At 40.6% G+C, this 18551-nt stretch overlaps 1 protein-coding gene across 1 annotated transcript in view; it reads right to left on the bottom strand.

Moving 5' to 3' along the window:
- Window positions 1-18551, bottom strand: part of adgrv1 (adhesion G protein-coupled receptor V1) — a 79742-nt gene that overhangs the window by 17776 nt on the left and 43415 nt on the right. Inside the window, exons 74-89 of the mRNA XM_079582678.1 lie at window positions 18280-18547; window positions 18065-18208; window positions 17806-17977; window positions 16753-16882; window positions 15921-16489; window positions 15289-15552; window positions 15082-15199; window positions 14826-14997; window positions 14505-14747; window positions 14015-14422; window positions 13557-13729; window positions 13226-13472; window positions 12979-13118; window positions 12732-12892; window positions 11924-12024; window positions 2300-2416 (exon numbers count right to left, since the gene is read on the bottom strand). Coding sequence (XP_079438804.1) covers window positions 2300-2416; window positions 11924-12024; window positions 12732-12892; window positions 12979-13118; window positions 13226-13472; window positions 13557-13729; window positions 14015-14422; window positions 14505-14747; window positions 14826-14997; window positions 15082-15199; window positions 15289-15552; window positions 15921-16489; window positions 16753-16882; window positions 17806-17977; window positions 18065-18208; window positions 18280-18547 — 3427 coding nt within the window. The remainder of the gene's footprint in view (window positions 1-2299; window positions 2417-11923; window positions 12025-12731; window positions 12893-12978; window positions 13119-13225; window positions 13473-13556; window positions 13730-14014; window positions 14423-14504; window positions 14748-14825; window positions 14998-15081; window positions 15200-15288; window positions 15553-15920; window positions 16490-16752; window positions 16883-17805; window positions 17978-18064; window positions 18209-18279; window positions 18548-18551) is intronic.

The raw sequence follows: 18551 nt of genomic DNA, 5'->3' as shown, positions 1-18551 counted from the left end.
ACCAAGTTTACTTTGCTTGTTTGAGGACATTTCAGACCAGTTCTAGGGTAAATCTCGCTTGAAATAAGAGAGTAAAATTGCCAATGAGATAAGACCAATTTTCTTGCCCCATTGGCAAAGAAAATGACCTGAAATAAGGACGAAATGTATTGAAACGAGTCAGAAACATCTCAGAACAAGTGAAATAATCTAGGACAAATGCCCAAGAACTTCTTAAATAGTCAAAACAACTAAAATTTGGATTATTATGCTCAAATTGAGATGTTTATACTGATCTAGTTAAATACTTTTTGCAGTGCAGGCTTAATAAGCTCAGGCAAAATCAAAGACGTAAATTTATTACAAATTGGCAATTTTTATTGTGAGATTATGCTATGCAAGTGAAAACATTCCTTACTGTGAGTCCTCTTACTGTTTAACATGCAATGTCCTCGCAGTACAGTAATACTAAAATGAGGAACTGTAATTTGTGGGTTATACAACATTTAGCAAGATGTAGCTGAGACTGCATTAGGAAAAAAAGCATGTATATCTCGCTGACAGAAATATCAACCTCAGCACACACTCTTCTCCACCCACCACAGTTATTGATTTGAGTCTTTATGATCGGAGTTGGCTGTTGGCACCTTCTCACATGCACCACTTAGCTGAAAGATGATCTCTGAATAGTCGAGAGGGCTTGCTGTTGTACGCAGGAGTCAGGACATAGATAGAAGCCATTATCAAAACTTGAGCTTTGCAAATATTGAGTGTTAATTGACTTATACCAAGGTAACCAAATATATTCTTAAAGATGGCTATGTTTAAAATGTCTACCAGAACTTGATTTCGTCTCACTGCAGTACATTCCAGGTTATGTGCTGCAACATTACAAGGGCAACTAACCTGTCACCGAACACTGATATATAAACAAATATGCTCCTAATGATAGGCTAGACAGACAGTTTATTGCTGTGGGTTATTGAAATAGGGCCTAATGTATTTAAACCTTATGAATGGCGACCTGTAGTCAAAGCAAAGCAGCAACATCACCATGGAGACGAGCTGGTGCTGTCCAGTTCCCAGCATATGCACAAGTCATGTCTGTGGTGAGGCTAAATGATCAATTCATCATCTTAAACTAAATTGTTGCATTGATTAAATACATGTCAACACTGATTCCATGTCATCTTTTCTGGTATGACTTCTAACACTCTTTATTGGCACATTAAAGCTTTGGTCCAGGGCTTTATCTGTCCAGCTTGCATGGTAAACATTAATATATAGTAGAAATCCCCTCCTTCTTTATGGCTTAGTCTAATCTTACTGCAATCCACCTATACAAACAAAGAGTCCAGATTACAGCACAGAGAAAATGACCAGAGCCTATATCAAGGTTTGTTAGAAAATACATGATTGAAACCACGTACGTTGGTGGATGCTATTGAGAGAAAATATAATGATACTTATTTTTCGGACTAAGTCTCACTTTTTTTAAAGTTTGGCTGGGGGTGCAACTTATACTCAGGTGGACTCAGGACTTGTATATCAAAATATATAATTTCACGTTTGTTATTTTCACTTACTGTACCACTAAAGTAAGTGAGTTTTGGAGTGAGCAAGAAACTTGTGAGGGACTGGTGAAAAGAATGAAGAAAACAAAAATCGCAGGCTAAAAGCTAGATGGCCACAGCTAGAGCTATGAGTTTGCAAATGGGTGCTTGAACAACGTGATGCCTGGAGAGACTTGTCAACAGTGCAGTTATGCCTCCATGCCCAGGTAGTTGCCAATGCATCCATGCCCAGGTAGTTTTTAAATTTTTGGGGCGGAGAGAGTGGAGGTGGTACTAGATGTTGTGCTTCTCCAACTTTTCTTTTGTTGTCCATTACCCCAAATAACATAGACGTAGAGATAGACTTAGGTTTATCTGGGGTAAGAGTTATGCTACGGTCACGTCTCAGGAAAGTACATTCTTGTTCTCAAAGGGTCAATGAGTCAACTTCTGTCTCTTTGATGGATTAGGCCTTGGCTTTCTTACTTTGCCTTTGTAGTGTATTAGAACTGCTACACGCACATATTTGTTAACATGTTCATGCTACAGGAAAAAAAGCTTCAGAGGATTACAGGCCGAGGGTCATGTCATGGCCCCCTTCATTCCTGACCCCTATGAAAGTGCGTAAACGGGAAGCACAGGATTTCAGCACATTATGTAAAACTTATATATGACTGCACGTACTGTAAAGTGAAAAGGGGGGGAAAAAGTACTCTGAGAACAGTGTGTGCACCATGTTTTGACGTCATATTTAAAACTTGTATTACCTGAATTAGCATCCAAAAGAACTGGCTCAGATAGAAGTAATGAGTGAAAAGTGCCAATGCAGAACAGCTGTCGTCTGAAAACACCTGGCCACGGAAAGTCGACACCAGGAAGCACAACTGCAAACATTAAAGAATAGAGAAAGATTAGTTTTCATATATAGTTACTTAAAAGTTACAAAACCTGCCCTAATCCTCCAGGTGTGTAATCCTGACCAAGATCTAAACTCGAGATCTGGAGATTGGCCCCAGGACGTTGCATTGTGGCCATCAACTATTTCTGAAAGAGTGCCTTAAGGCGCTAGTTGAAGGCTTTTAAATGCAGAGGTCAACAACAACAAAGTCAACAGTATACATCAGTAAAGTTAGGTTTGATTTGGAGGATTACAAGCTCTTTATAAAAGGAATAGGCCACCGTTTTTACATACAGAGATATGTTCTTACCTTAACTTAGATGAGTTGATGCGTACCTGTCTGGTCTTTGCGTTCAGTCACGCAAATGTTGCTAGCCTTTAGCCTCTCCCAGCAAAGGTATAGCTCCAAACTGGGGTGAAGTTACCAAGCTGTTCCACGTTTTCCCTATTTAAATACAGTTACATGAAACGTTACACAATCCAAGTATAGTTACACAAAATTAAACAAGTTGTTTTTCTAAGCGGATAAAAAGGGGAACTATATTGTAAGGCGTAATAATACCTTAGGAGCACTTTGACGTCCGTAAAGTCGAAGTGCTCCTAATATTATAACGCCTTATATATTGCCTGTCTTTATCGGCTTAGAAAATCGACATGTTTAATTTTGTGTAACTAGACTTGGATAGTGCAACTTTTCACGTAACTGTATTTAAATAGGGAAAACGTGGAGGAGCTTGGTTGCTTCTAACTTCCCCCCTGTTTGGGTAGGAGAAGCTAAATGCTAACAACACCTTTGGTCTTTTTGCGTGACTGAGCGCACGCATAGAGACTGAAAAGGTACGCATCAACTCGTCTAAGCTCAGGTAGGAACATATCTCAAGTATGTAAAAACGGTGGCCTGTTCCTTTATATTCCAATGCCATGATTTGGACTTAGAGACCACGAAATGCACATTAAAGGAACACACAGAATAATTTTTAAGTGAGAAGAATATCACTTTATCACTGCTGCCATGATAATAACTACTTTAGAGTATATTGCAGCCTGAGATGACATAGTACAGAGCTTGAAATATCACAACAGTCTATGCAGTGTCAGCAGCGCAGCTAAAACAGCCTTTATTGCATATATTGAGGGATATACAGTAATACCAGCAGGATCCACAGCTCCCTCCTTTTCCAAACAAAGCCTTTCTGCAGACCTGTTACATCACCATGCGGCAAACATGCTAAAAAGAGATCACCATTTATCTATGGTGTTTCCTACATACCGGCACATAGTCTCTACATGCTAATGCTCTATATCTTAACAGTTTGAAGAGAATCCGGACAGTTTGCATATGAATGATTACTTAGAATGCAAAGGTATAAAAGATCACAGAAGACACAAGAGAGAAGAAACAAAACATGTCCAACTGGTCGATTGGCCAGGAGGGTTCACGGTTCCAATGCAGATGAACACAGTTACATAACATGGGCCGCTGGTTGGAACACTGCCAACGCCAAAGAGCGGAGTCAGGGCGAAGGGAGGGGAGGTGAGTCATAACACAATCGAAGATGATGCAAAACCAGACTGGGGACAATGTCTGGGGAAACTTTAATGTCAACACATCAGCGGGAATAATTTTTTTGTTGATTCATTCAGGGGCATACAAGTGCGTACTTTTCCCTTTCGAATATGGTCAATTCTGTGGTCATTGTACTTTTTATGTTGACGAGTTACAACATGTTTCAAAATCATAGAAATGAAATGAACAATTCACAGAAGAATGAGAGTATTTGGCATTGCACATGTTTCAGGTCTGTTTTCCTATTGATTATCTTAACACAAAACAAGAGAGCATAAAGTATGGGCCAGGAGACACTGAGAGAAAAGAATCATGAACCAAGACAACTACTGTCTGGCACAGTATAAATAGATGACGTGTGTGCGTGACTCAAATAAAAGTTGCCTAGAAACGTGATATATAGCCAGAATAAAATGTATTATTATTTTTTGTATCAAGTGATTAGAAACAGTGAATGACTAAAGACAGAAAAGAACTCTGGCAATGTTCATTTGGTGCAAATTAATCATCACTGAAACTCAGCTCCAAACATTTAATAGTGGAGTTTGGATAATTTACTTCCTCCCATGACAAACCACAGTCGACGCTGAACCACTAAGTACTAACCAGAGGCAGATAGTGGCATAAGAAACTGCCTCGAAGGTTAACAGAGGGGTTCAGTTGTTAGTCTCAAGCACTTGCAGCAGGTCCCAACAGGACTTGAGGGTAGAATTGTATATACATCTTTTTTTCCCTTAGGTTTATTTGCTTTACTACTAAAGACAGGTTTACGGCTAAAGTCACTTGGAGTAATTTGTGCATTACTGATTAGAAAAGGCAGTACTATGACAACTCTGGGTTACCTTTACCTACTTAATCTCAATATGAGCAGCAGTCATTAGGACTTACGGACAATCTTGATTGACACTGGTTTGAGCCATGGGATCTGGACACATTCTGCTTCCTGATTCAACTATTGGCTTTAGAAGCAAAACACAAAAATGTATAAACACAACTAAAATGTTCACCTCATATCTGGAGGAAACAGATTATGTCATGTTTAAGTTATATTTTCATAAAGTCCGATACAATCAAGAAAAGTTTTTTTTTTTTTTTCTTCTTTTAAAAAAAAAAATGGATATCCTCTCTGAAGCAACTCAGTCTTTTTATCCAGGCTCGGAGCTTGCATGAAGAGAGCAATGATTTGTGCCTCATGAGGGCAGATTTCAAGGGTAAATCAATATTTTTTAAAGTCTGTTAGTAAAAGCAGGAACTCAATAATAAGTATTTGATCAAACTGACTTTCTCATCAGCATTTGTTTAGAGCTGGAATCAACCCTGACATTTGAGACCTGTTGGCTCAGTTAATAACATACTGAGAGATCCTTCAAGTGGGTATGCTAATTATAAAAGGGCGGACAATTAAAAAAAACGTGTTTCTCATTGGATATGGTGCTGGCCTGATGTTGCAGACAGGTCTAGATGTGATCGGACGGCTATCTACTGCTGCTCTGTCATCAGGCACTGGACCTCCTACTCTTTGTCTGAGTAACCAGGAGTCAAACAGTCTAGACCCTCAGGCTGCGCTCTGACACAGCTGGGAGGTGCACTACTCGAAATACAAGCTCCGTCTGTGAACTGGGTGTGTTTAATGCTCAAGTGTCTGGTAAAACAGGAACCCAGCAACATATCATCACACATGCACAACAACTTGTTTACGCTTCACAAAGAGAGATTTCTAAAACTGACATTGTTATTCATAAGGTACAACTATCACATTATCCTAACCATAAAGCGCAGAGAATCAACTATGCTTATGAAACTAAATTTTGAGAGAGATTGAGATAGAGAAGATACTTAAGATTAGGTAGTAAAGCAGCAAAATTAATCGCAATTAAATGGAAACCCACAATTTTCATGGTCACAATTAGCAATTGCAAGGACTACATTTATTCAGGTAACCTAGTGTCCTCTGAAAACAATTAACAGACACAATCAGTCTCCATAAGGATTCATCATTTATAAAACCTGCTACATCTTTAGGTTAGACATCGGCTAAAATGTCTTCAAGCTCATGTGATCCTTGTTTGGTTAAAGGTGCATTAAGTAACTTTTTGTGTGGAAAAAAAAGTTGATATGAGTGCGTATCTGATCTTTCAGTAACCCAGCGCTGTATGGTAAGTATACATAGGAATGTATGCGTAACCACGGAGGTGGTTCCATCAGCAGTGAAACTTACCAGAAACCCTCAAAACAATTGATCCTGGAGCACCATAGAGGCCACTGTGATGGAAAATCAAGGCGCTATTCGAACCGCACAAATATCAACTTTTTTCCGGTATAAAGATAAATAATGCACCTTTAAGAACCTTTAGAAACTCGGCTTGCACTTTGCACACTTTGCTTGCACTTTTTCCATTTTAAATTCAATCTAGGTGAAGTATATGTTTATATAGGACAGAATTATCTATGATTAGAAAAGTCACCTAAATCATTGTCTCAATAACCAAATTTGGATAATGTGAATATGCAATGATGCTTTAAGTCTGCATATGATCTATTATTCAGTGGACACAAAGTCAGCAGTGGGTTGTATATCTTAAAACAGGACAGTAATGCAATGCAAAGCAAACTCCAAATACACCAATTACAGATTATGCACGAAGAGGATTTTGAGCACTGTTCGGTCAAACGTGTTTTGCTGCAGTTGCTTCCTGCTGGTGTTTTTTATCCTTGTTGTGATCAATAGCTGAGTGTGCTGATGCTGGGTACCCAGCTGTCTCGCTGCAGCTAAAAATAGACTGCCTGCTGCATTACATCACTCCATGAATGAGCCCTTAGCCGTCTGTCTACCACTGCATCCATTTACACTCCTAATCACTTCAGCACAGCTCTGTGCTCATCCCCAATGTTCTGCTACCCCCACCTGCCTCCATCCTCTGCTCCACCCTTGTTCTTATTCCCCTCTGCGCCCTCCCCCTTCTCTCCAACTGCTACCGGTCTGATCTAGCTTGTTCCAGACTCAGCCCACAGCCTCCACAGCCTTTGTTCACTGTGATATAAAAAATATATAGGAACGATATGCCATCATTGCACCAGTAAAGCATTCGTTTGCAAATCCAATTCAAGCTATTCCTCTCGTCTCTTGCAATCACACACTCTTCACACTCATCATTTCAACAAGAATGCAAGACACTCATTCATTCCTCAAAAGTGCAAGATCTTCTGTGCAATGTTTCTTCGAGTGATAATATTTTAAGCCAGTGAGCTCAGTATATCTGCCTGTGTGTGACTGAGTTTTTTGTTTACCGAGCATCACCAGTCTCCTCACGAGCACCAATGTCAGCTTCAAATGGTTGTGCTGTTTATGTGAAGAGGTTTATGGCACATCCATTGACAAGAAGCAGGTCACTGGGCTGAATGCTCAGTTAGTGGGGCAGAAGATGCCAAAGAAGAAAATATGCGAGGCTCATTATAATATGGTTAACATAATTACAACGTCATTATAGGATCAAGCCTATTGTGAATTATCGCATGGGCTAAAGGTCAAAACATTGTTTAAAGTTTACCTGTGTTTTGGGTTGAACCTCGGACTAAGACTGACTTGCTGAGGCAGGTGTTTGCCCATAAACACACGCTCCCTCTTTACGTGTTTGAGGTGAAAACAAGCACAGAACTGCGCATATTTACTGCCATAAGTACACAATGTAATACTGTAATAGTGTGTACATTCTTAAAGAAAACAAGAAAAGGCAGTTTCTGTCTCCTTGGGAATGACTGTTATGTGTTCAATTAGTGGCACTGAAATTACCAGTTGGTGTAATTGTTTAGTGTAAAATATGGGAACTGTTGCTTTGAAAGTGATGTATGCTGTCTTCCCAGTATCAGGGTGGAGACTGGCCATTGAAAAGAGCTTGTGTCATCAAAACCGCTGGGATTTTTGGCACATCCCATAAAGTTTGAGATTTTAAAATGTAAAATATTGTACAAAGTTCACACATTGGTTATCTGTATTTATCAGTAATGACCCGACAGCAAATGAAGTTGTTAAATAACTTCTGTATTTTTTTTCTCTTCAATATTGTTTGGTTAATGCTAATCTACAGATGTTTGCCTTATGAATGAATCTATAACATTAGATCCCAAACTTACCCCATGTACAACCACGCCCAACATAAATAAAATAAGTTTTGTCTATAAGCACTTCTCACATCTACACTCGAGTCAAAAGCGTGTCTGCATCTGCTGACACTCACAACAGGACGCCTCTTGGATTTCCTTCCTCCACATCTGGAGTGCAGCAGTCTGGCCCTCCACACACAGTTCTATTGACTGCAGACACGTGGTGCGGAGATTCATGCGTATGGACCCAGCTATAAAAACACTCCAACCAGCTGTTACACTGGAGCGCCTTCAACAACACACACCCTGCTCCAGCCACTGTTATTTAACACTGCCCTGAGCTACTGCACTGAGAACAAGGCAGTTTCAAAGCAAAATTAAAAACCTGAAAGTAGGCCTTATTGATTGGTCCTGAGAAGTCTTAATCCACTGCCTTGCACCTCACTTATCTGTCGAGGCAAAGTGGCTGAAGGTGTCTGTCAGTGGGGAAATCAATGCACTAGGAGAGAGTACACAACCTGAGCTCTTTGCATATTGGCATTGTGGGGGTTGAGAACAAGGACCTTTACAATTCATGCTGCTCGATATCTTTTGTATGTCTCTTTATAATTGAAATGTGGAATTCAATCTATAAAAGTAATGGAAAATCTTTAACAAGTGCTGCAGTAAAGCTCACTTTTGCCTCATGGTCTTAATCAGCAGTGTTCTCAGAGCTCTAGTCATAAAGCTGAGCCCAGAGGAGCCTTTACCCGGGTCTTTACGCGCATCTGTTGAACTTGGCTCGAGTTGTAGAGTAACAGTGCCCCCTATAGCCCGACACGTGACATGCAGCTTGAAGTGTTACAAAACTATAATGGTTTTGTCTTCACTGAATTGAAATTAAAGTCATTGATGAATGTTGCTGTGAACTTGTGAACATTCCCAAGTCAATAAAGTAAAATGATAAAAAACTAAACACATGATATCGAGTCGAAAAGTCGAACAGATAACAGTCGAGGAAGCATAGGTAAAAAAGAAATATTGGGAAACCACTGCTGACCCCCTTTTTCTGTTTGCTGTGCTTTTAATGGAAATAGAGGAAAGTTCATGGTGGCAGTTCTTGGCCCACAACACACATTTGGCAAAAATAAGAGTTTAAAATCCAGAGTCCACATGGGGCAAAGTGAGCAGCATTCAGGTCACCATTACGTACATGAACCCAATGCATGAACCAATGCAGCAGGTTTACCTAAGACTGCAGCAACATCATTGAAAATAAGTGCACCTAAATGTGAACTTCCTGTGACTCAGTTCGATCTATGGCCAAATATTTGTATGCATGACATTTGTTGTTTATGTTGGACGATTCAGTTTGTCTCTAGTGGGCTTATGGGAAACAAATGAGTCACTCTGGAGTCCGGATGTACGAAGCCACTTCCACTGGGAAACACAGAGGCAAAGGCGGAACAAAACAGAAATGTCTTTTACAACTAGTTGAAAAGTTGAAAGTTGCAGAGAAGAAAACAAGGTATACAGTTTTACTGCTGTATCAGTCTCAAGGACAGACAAAAGATGCTGGCGTGCTGAGCAGAGCTGGGTCAGATCAGATTATGAGCACTGGCGTCAGGGCGACAGTGGCGTAAAGTGTTGGGACGTCCAAAAAAGAGAAACACGAGTCCCCCGAGAGGCCTACACTGCTCTCCACTGCCTCTGTTGAATGTAACTTTAGACCATGCCATCACTGTCTTGGCACTAACAGGAGCTGAAAGCCAGCATCTCATCAAGGACACTGTAACTGTAGCATAGTGTACATTTGACTATTTTAACAACTGGCTTGACTAATAGAGGTCTATTATGTAATTCAATTACTATCATAAAGAAAAAGCACGTCAGTCTAAAGCCTGCTTAATCTAAGACAAACAAAGACAAACAATAACTTTTAATTTATAATGCCCCCATTTTTGTCAGAAAGGAAGGGGATGAGGATGGGGAGCGGTTGAGTGTGCATGTCCTGAGCGCCCAGTGCTGGAGTCCGGCCCAAAACAAACCGGAAATCTGCTTTTATCAGAAATGACAAGAGGCTGTTCTGATACTGGAATAAGGAAGCACTGTAGTAAACATTTGCTTGGGAATGGTCCATAATACAGTAGATAAATGTCTGCATCCTGTAGCTATGATTAGGTTTTCCTTTCCCACACCTTAGACATGTCTGAGAACATACGCAGTAGATTTTACTGAAGGTGACAAAGCGTCACTATAGAATTTCAATTTAAAAGTAAGTGAAGGAGATTTGCTCTTGCCACTGCACAATAGCACCGAAACTTGAACACATCATCTCAGAGGCGTGCACAAGTTGAAAATGCTGAATAAGCATTATTTAAAGCTCTGCAAATGTTTATATAAAACTTGCACACATACATACATGCCCGACCAATGTTCACTTAGTATATGCACTGGGTAAATTTCCACTCAGACAATTTTCAGTTGTCTTGCTGTGAGGGAGGATGCTGTGCTGGTTGCTATCTAGGATTTGATTAGATGTTGTAAGCCTGCCTAGCAGTGTTATGGATAGGGCTCTTCTCCCAGTCACTACTGTTAGTACATTCAAATGTTGACACTTGAAGGTTGTGACAACATGTACACCCCCCACCCACACTCACTTTTTATACTTTTTACTCAATGGATTGTACATTGTAGAACTTTCATTGAATTTTGTGTCAATGTTGTAGTTTTGTTCTTACAAAAAAAGAAGTAAATCACACGGCCATTCTTAATTGTTTTCCAACAGAGTGCTGTGGTGCATCTTCATGACAACATGTTGTCCACACGCGACATGAGCAGCTCACAGGAGCTGGACAGTTCACGTCAACGTTAAGACACGAACAAGGCTAAAATCCACAACACCAATAATTATCCCACTGTAACTCAACCATGCACATTAGGCTAATCCTTTAGATTGGAAGGTCCTGGCTAAAGATCTGAAGGTGGATCTCCAAATGCCCGCTGTTCCTGACAGCTTGCCCTGACGCACTGGATAAAGCATGGGTAAAATGCACAGGTCACATACTTATATCTGCATTATTACCAATTTCCTACTGTTGACAAATGTCAGATTTAAAATCAGAGATTCTCAATATTATGCCTCCAAAATAATCATACCTGCTGTAATAATATGAATTATTGACCAATATTAAACTCTCTCCAGGTAAAACATCAATGATGCTGAAATACAGTAACAACAAGGGAATTAAACTGGAATTTTCCATCCAAAACATTTCTACGTTCAGGGGCTCTGTCTGGGCCATAAACAGTTTGAGGTGGTCACTCCCCGACGACGCGCAGCTTCAGTAGGGGCTCATGTTTGTCAACCAAGGCAAGAAGAACAGTGGAAAATTACTGCTCCTGCACTCAGACACACATGCGCGCACACACGCATATGTTTGGGTCAGAGGAGAGTAACCTCCAGCCACATATCTATCTCACTCACTGCTTCAATGACATCTGGATTTTTAAAAGGATAAGGGAGCATTATTGTGTTGTTAAGTCCCACATCCCAAAAGTGCACAACTACACATTTCGGCTTTCTGTATAAAGCTGTTCAGAATTCATCTGCACATAAGACTATTGGTTAAATGTATGAGGGTAAAGCTCAAAAAGTTAAACATTTGGGGTTTAAAACAGTGCTGAAAACATCTTACATTGACAGTAAATTATTTTAACTGTGATAACGACGTGTATAATTTAATGTTGACAGAAATGGCAATAGCGCCAAATATTGCAGATTGCGATTTCGCTTTTATATCTGTATTGAAATGCTGTAGTTGAGATAAAATAATAAAATTTTACCTGGGTTCCAAGGCAGCTCACCATCATGTGTGTGAGCAGTTTGGCAGCAAACATAGGGAAACGGGAGCACAGTGCTTGGGACATAATAGCCAAGGCAAAGCCTAAGAACAAGAGGCAAAACTAGAGGTTAGATTAACTCGGAATCAATCAATCAATCAATCAATCAATCAATCAATCAATCAATCAATCAATCAATCAATCAATCAATCAATCAACAATCAATGAACGAACGAAGGCATCACATTCTTGTCATAAAGCCCTTTTTTATACAGAAGTACATCACAAAGTGCTTTGCAGATTACAATATTTAAAAACATTCTCATCCGGACCTAATCGGCCTAATCAAATAAAACAACCACTGCAGGAGCGGCCAAGTATTTATATTTTACTTTATGAAATGCTGTTTAATAATAACTGATCTAGCATATTTGTAATGCACAAGTTGTAATGATCAGATCACTTCATGTGAACTGTAATGTAAAATAGCCTGTCCCAAGGATAGAGTCAAAAATCCAATTATCCCTGTTAAATATTTTTCCTTTAGTTTATTAATAGATAGGCTATAATTGAAGCTGAACTAAATAGGTGGGTCTTGCTCTTAAAGATATGAATGTTCTCTGCGGCCCAGAGCTCCTTCAGCTGTTTCAGAGGCGAGGGCCATACAGGAAAGATGCCTGGAAGACGTGTGAGTGTGTGTACTGACTTTAGGAATGACTAAGAGACCCCTGTTGGAGAAGCGCATGTACCGCGATGGTTCATAGGGTAAAAGCAGTTGGAAGAATGAAATAGACATTTCTGTGGTAAATACCTGATATACATAATAATCCAGATGCATAGAAGGCCTCATTGTAAGATGCAAGGGAAGCCATCTCTGCATAGGCTGAGTATATGGAGAAGTGGGAACAGGCACACTCCACATAGTTCCCACTTTCCATCACAACTCTGCAGTACTGGCTGTCGGACGACCAGCTATCAAACAGAGATCAACAACAGGATTCATTGCTGTGTCTTGTCCACATGATATCAAATACTGTGATACTGGTGTGGGACATTACCTAGCAGTGGTGTGATTCCAGAGAAGGCACAGAGATTGGCCAGGTTTGACTTGCTCACCAGTGGTGTGGATACGATACACCACTTCCATACCGTGACCTAAAGGTCCCGAGATTCTGTCTTGAAGGCTAGACAAAAAAACCTAAACAGAAAATCCATGCTTTAAAATGTAAAACAAATAATAATAAAAAAAATCGCATTGATTTTGGCCCCTGTTCTACAGCCTTTTATATATATAATTTTTTTTACCTTTCCAGTAAGTGCTGAAAGCGTATCATTGGTGAGAAACCAGTGGTCAGTTGTGAACTCAGTTAGCTGGATACGACTGAGGTAGCTACAGTCCACAGTGACCCCTGGTGGCACCGTAAGCAATGACTCAGGAAGTTGGAAGAAATCTGTATTATTCCCTCTGAATTTGTATCCATTGATCTGAGTTGGATACCACTGGAAGGCAGAAATGGAAATGAAGGGGCATGTCTTCAAGATGGTACCCCCTCTACAAAAACAGAGAAGAGTTTGTTACATTGTGACTCCATATTTATGCATGTGTAGACTCACTAATAAAAATGCCTACACTCACATTTCACAACGGCTTTGTGTCAGAAGAGAAAAGGCAAATCTCTCTGTCACTTTTGCAAGGTAGCTGTGGCCTCTGGTGTCAGATCGGCTGGGGTTGGCCAAGGCACACAAGAGACTATAGGTCAGATTTTGGCCTTTTTCTCGTAAAGGTGTCCTCTCTGCTTCTGTGAGAACCTGGTAAAGACAAAGCAAATGATGTGTAAATGATTTTTTGTATTCCAACAAGTACAAGTTTTTTGATACTCATAATAAGGTGGTTGTTTGTTTTCAAATTATTTTGTCTTCTCAAATTTATATATGGACGACCAATATATAGATGAGCATCAGTGTGACAATAGCAGTACTCATTTTGAGAGACAGCTCAGAAGTGTGGAATCAGCACAACCCAACAAATGAATGGCCTTCATCAACCAATATCTTTCTAAAAAACACATTTTACTGTAGTTTGATTTCCCTTACCTTTTCTAATGCTTCCACCACAGCAATCATCTGCTCTTCAGTCAGAGAGGTCGTGACCTCATCGTTCAGTTGTTGTAGCACATTGTCCAGAATATTATGATTCAGAGGTTGATGTAACTGGTCCAATAAGTTCCACAAAACCGCCGCTGCATCACTGGACACCAAGGTCACATTTGCGAGTCCAAACTTAGGATGAATTTTGGCCCCACCAGTGGCGTTGTAGAGTTCTACCTGGAAACGCTTGGGTGTGGCTAACAAAGAGGCTTCTTCAGGTGTTAAAACAATTTCCAGGGGTGCTGCTGATTGGTCAGTGTCAAAGTGTAGAAAGCCCTCTTGCTTAGGAAAGTCCATCCCTTCTTTAGCAGGTGAAATAAATGATTTGCCAACAATCTCCATGTTTGGGAGCTCCTGTTTATGCAAAGAGAAGAAATATTATAGTGCACAAAATGTGTCTTAAAATCTTCCCAAATAATCTGAAAAACAAACTTACCACTGTGTGGTAATAAACAGACAAGGGTAAAGAGGTGCTGCCTTGTCTAAGGACTTGTAGGATTAGCTGAGTTCTGGACACTGTGGCAATAGGAAGTCTATGGCCAACAGCAAACAACACAGTGCCTTGTGGATCATCACTCTCGGCTAAAGTAACATTGGCAAATTGAGTCGTCTCATTAATTGTAGCACCGTCTCCAACTTGAAATATCTCCACTAAAAACCAGGACTGAAACTCAGGCTCCTAAAGAGAAACAAATACATATTTGTTTGCAAACATGCTTTATAAAAACATAGCTTTTTACCACTGTACTAACTATACCTCATCATCCTGAACTTCAACAATAAAGGCACAGATTACTTCTCCTTTCTTACAAAAGGCAGTCCCTGAAGTCTGCACCAGCTGCGTAGTTAGGTTGACCCCATTTTTGTCGAGGGTAAAGGATTCTTTGCTAAAAGTAGCTCTCCAAAAAACCTGCACGTCTTCAAAAGCTCTACAAACACACACATTGATAGTTAATAATAGTTGCAAAAACATCTCCTGAAATATTTGAATCTGTTTTTGTTTGGATAATGACCTGTTTTCTTGTCTCTGCACATACAGCAGAGTTGTCCTGTTCTCTGAATCTTCATCCAAGACCTTGCCCTGCAGCGAGTTAAGGCTGAAGCCAATAACACCATTATGGTAGTCGCTACCTGCCATACACAGAAAAAAGAATGCATATTAGAAATAGTTACTGGAAAACAATTATTCTATGCAACTACAACACATTTATAGTCATTACCGAGAATGGTGATCCTGACAAAAGCCTTGAAGCCTTGCACTGGACGGTCTGTGATTTGAGCGCCGCCTTCAGGATCACTGAGGTAAATGAAGAACTCTTCGGCTCCCTCTGGCTCTGTATCGTCCAGTATGAAGAGGACTGCCTCCGTCTCATTCTGACCCTCTTCAAATGACACTTCAGTGGTCGTCAAGCGGAAGTCCTCTCCCTCTTTGGCAAGTGTCCCAACGGGTCCCGGAGCAAAGGTTAGAGGTGCTGTACTTCCGTCTGATGATAGAAGAAAAATAATGTGCTGATAAAGTGAAAATAGCATCATGTGGCCAATTTGTATTACAGGGTTGAGATTATCAGTCAATCTACGATAAAAGCATGAAAGCTATTCAAGTATGCCTTATGGTTTATTTGCAAGTTTACAGTTTTCAGTTTTTTTTAGGATTATCTCAAAGGTAAAGGGCATTTCAAATTGGGCCTGTAGTGTAATAAAGTTGAATAGAACAAATCCATCTCTCTATCTGTTATCTTAGGTCTATAAAAGTAGTGATTTCAAGAGAGGCATTGATGTAGAAATATCCAAAAGTTTGAAGGACAAGCACTATTTCAAAGTCAAACAGTGGAGTGAACAAACCAGCACACACCTCCATACGCCTGCACTTTGACCTTCACAGAGCCAGATGCACTGTCAGACCGTCGCACCCTCAGGACCACCTTGCGCTCCTGCTGCGTCTCATCATCTCTGTCCTCTTTCACTTGAACTTGCTCTGGCCCTATACTCAGCACCCCTCCTGTCACGTCACTGGCCAAAATGGTGACTGTGGCCAAACTATGCTGTGGATTGACGCGCGGAGGTGCATCAGTCCAAAGTGAGTCCACAGACGGCATGTCGACTCCTGTGATGTTGACACTAAAGTGCTCGTCCGGTTCCGAAAGGGAGTCGTCAAGTATGGAAAGCTGTAAAGAGGCGTTAGTTTGGCGAAATGATTCAAAGACCAAACGGCCATTGGACACTGGTGTGAAGTCTTGCCCTGCTGTTGCGCTGTCCTCCTGAGTTTGATAATACAAGTGCGTCCTGTTGCTACGTGAGCCGTACAGTCTCTGGACATAAAGGGTGATGGTCTGTATGTCTTCCGAAATGACTAATCGACGAGAATCTGAAGCAAATTGGTATATCCCGAGGGGTTCAATCTCTGCCACAGTGAACCCTGACCTATACACAGAAAAAAAGATATATATTAGGACAGCGGTGGGCAACTTTGCTCGATGATATATCTTTGTCTCTTCTTGTAGATACAACAAGATCAAATGCATGTATTGGTTTCTTGGTTGTGCCTAATCATCATCTTTCTCAACATCATCATGGGGCCAGAGGATCTATTATGTTGCTTACTCCTTATTCAGATATAAATGGATTCTCTGAATAATAAATTAAGCTGACTCCTTGTGCTGAATCACTGAATGGCTGAATATTACCTGAGCTTTACATTACTGGAAGTATCAGCATTGGTGATATGAATTGCATACGCAGCAGGTTCCACTGTATCAGCTGCAGCTGTCAGAGATATGGTCTTTGCCCGTTCGCCATGGACAAAGGTCAGTAAGCCTTAACAAAAAAGGAAAGAAAAGAAAATATGAAATGCAACTGCAAGTTGAAAGACCCAAAAAGTCACATTAATGAGGCATTGTATTTAGTTTAGTTTATTTGTTTATTTGTTTATCAGTTCATATTCTGCTCAAAAGGAGTGGTCGAAGCAAATGCTTATAAACGCCCACCCCCGAAATTGTATTAAAGGGATATTTCAGGATTTTTGACATAGGGCCTCATTTCCTAGTTATCCAGAGTGTTGCTGATTTCTGGAGATATATATTTTTTAAAATTCATGTTGTCCTTATATTTTGAAGAGCGTAGTTTGCTAGACTAGTGCTAGGCTAGTGCATGTCAGCCTGGCTCCACATTATGGAGCTGGGTCCCCGGGCGCGGCACTGCCGTCGACCACTGCTCCTTACGGGTTGCCCCAGCGGCATCGAAGGATGAATGCAGAGGACAAATTTTCCTACGGGGACAATAAAGTATACAAACAAACAAACAAACAAACAAAACAAACATTGCCATATTTGATAGAAAGCTTCTTTGTGAATTCCACGTGTAGTAATGCCGGCTGCAGATAAACAAACTATTTGTGGTAACCTAGCAGATCACTCCACCGCTGCGTAGCTTACAACCAGGAAGCTGATGCTGCTCAAAAAAAAGTTATTTTAAATGCAAAATGGTTATATTAAAATAATATTCAGTCAACACAGACATTTATATCGGTAGTCTGGTGTTATAATTGATTTGCCTTAGGTGCACTGTGCTTGGGTCAGACTGTTTTTAATGCAGGCTAGTTACCATAGACATGCACCTGCCTAGCACTAGCCTAGAACCACTAAACTCTTCAAATGTAAGGACTGCATGAATAAAAAAATCCTGAAATATCCCTTTAATATAGACTGAAAAATCAATATAAAGAACTATCACTGTCTTACCTGAACTTGGAGTTGTGTCCCCGACTTTGAAACCAGGAGAAGGTAGTCCAGGAGGGTGCCCAGATTTCCACAGGACTGTGATGTTCCCAAACAGCCCCGATCGAACAACTGTTGCTTCACATGCCCCGGTGTCAATATTTGAAACTCTAAGAGCAACCGAAGCAAAGCCGACCTGGGAAGATGAAGCATCAGCGAGTGCGAGTTTTCAGTGTAAATATCGTAGAGAAATATAGAAACTGTTGAAAAACTTTATTCTCACTTCTGAATTGGCAGCTTCCTCTGGGACAGAAACCAAAGCAACACTGTCTGCATGATGAAGAACGGGCGGAGGGCCAACAGTGGGGGTTACAAGCCTGACTTCAGTTAATTCTGCGATAAAACTTTCTCCCAAAGGCAAAAACGCCTGCATAAAACACAAAAGCATATATTAGAGTTATTGCATATATATATATGAGTTTTAATGATCAGCCTTACCTGACTGCTTATCGGCACAGTTACAATAGCGAAGGCCTCTCCATCTCTCAACAACACTCTTCCCTCCGCTTGTCCTTGTAGTATCTGTTCAATGTCTATCCCTCCTCTGATCCTGTAGCCCACGGTAGCATTGCCAAAGAGCCCTGCCAGACGTGTCACATTCACAATCAAAGCTCTTCTGGCCTCTTCCCCAGAACCCATTATCACAATGGACTGATGCTCTGGGATTAAGGTAAAAATGCCATGCGGGTCATCATTCGCCCGCACCCTAA

Source organism: Gobius niger (genome assembly GCF_951799975.1).
Source record: "Gobius niger genome assembly, chromosome: 1".
Classification (NCBI taxonomy): domain Eukaryota; kingdom Metazoa; phylum Chordata; class Actinopteri; order Gobiiformes; family Gobiidae; genus Gobius; species Gobius niger.
This window is presented reverse-complemented; position numbering and strand designations above follow the sequence as displayed.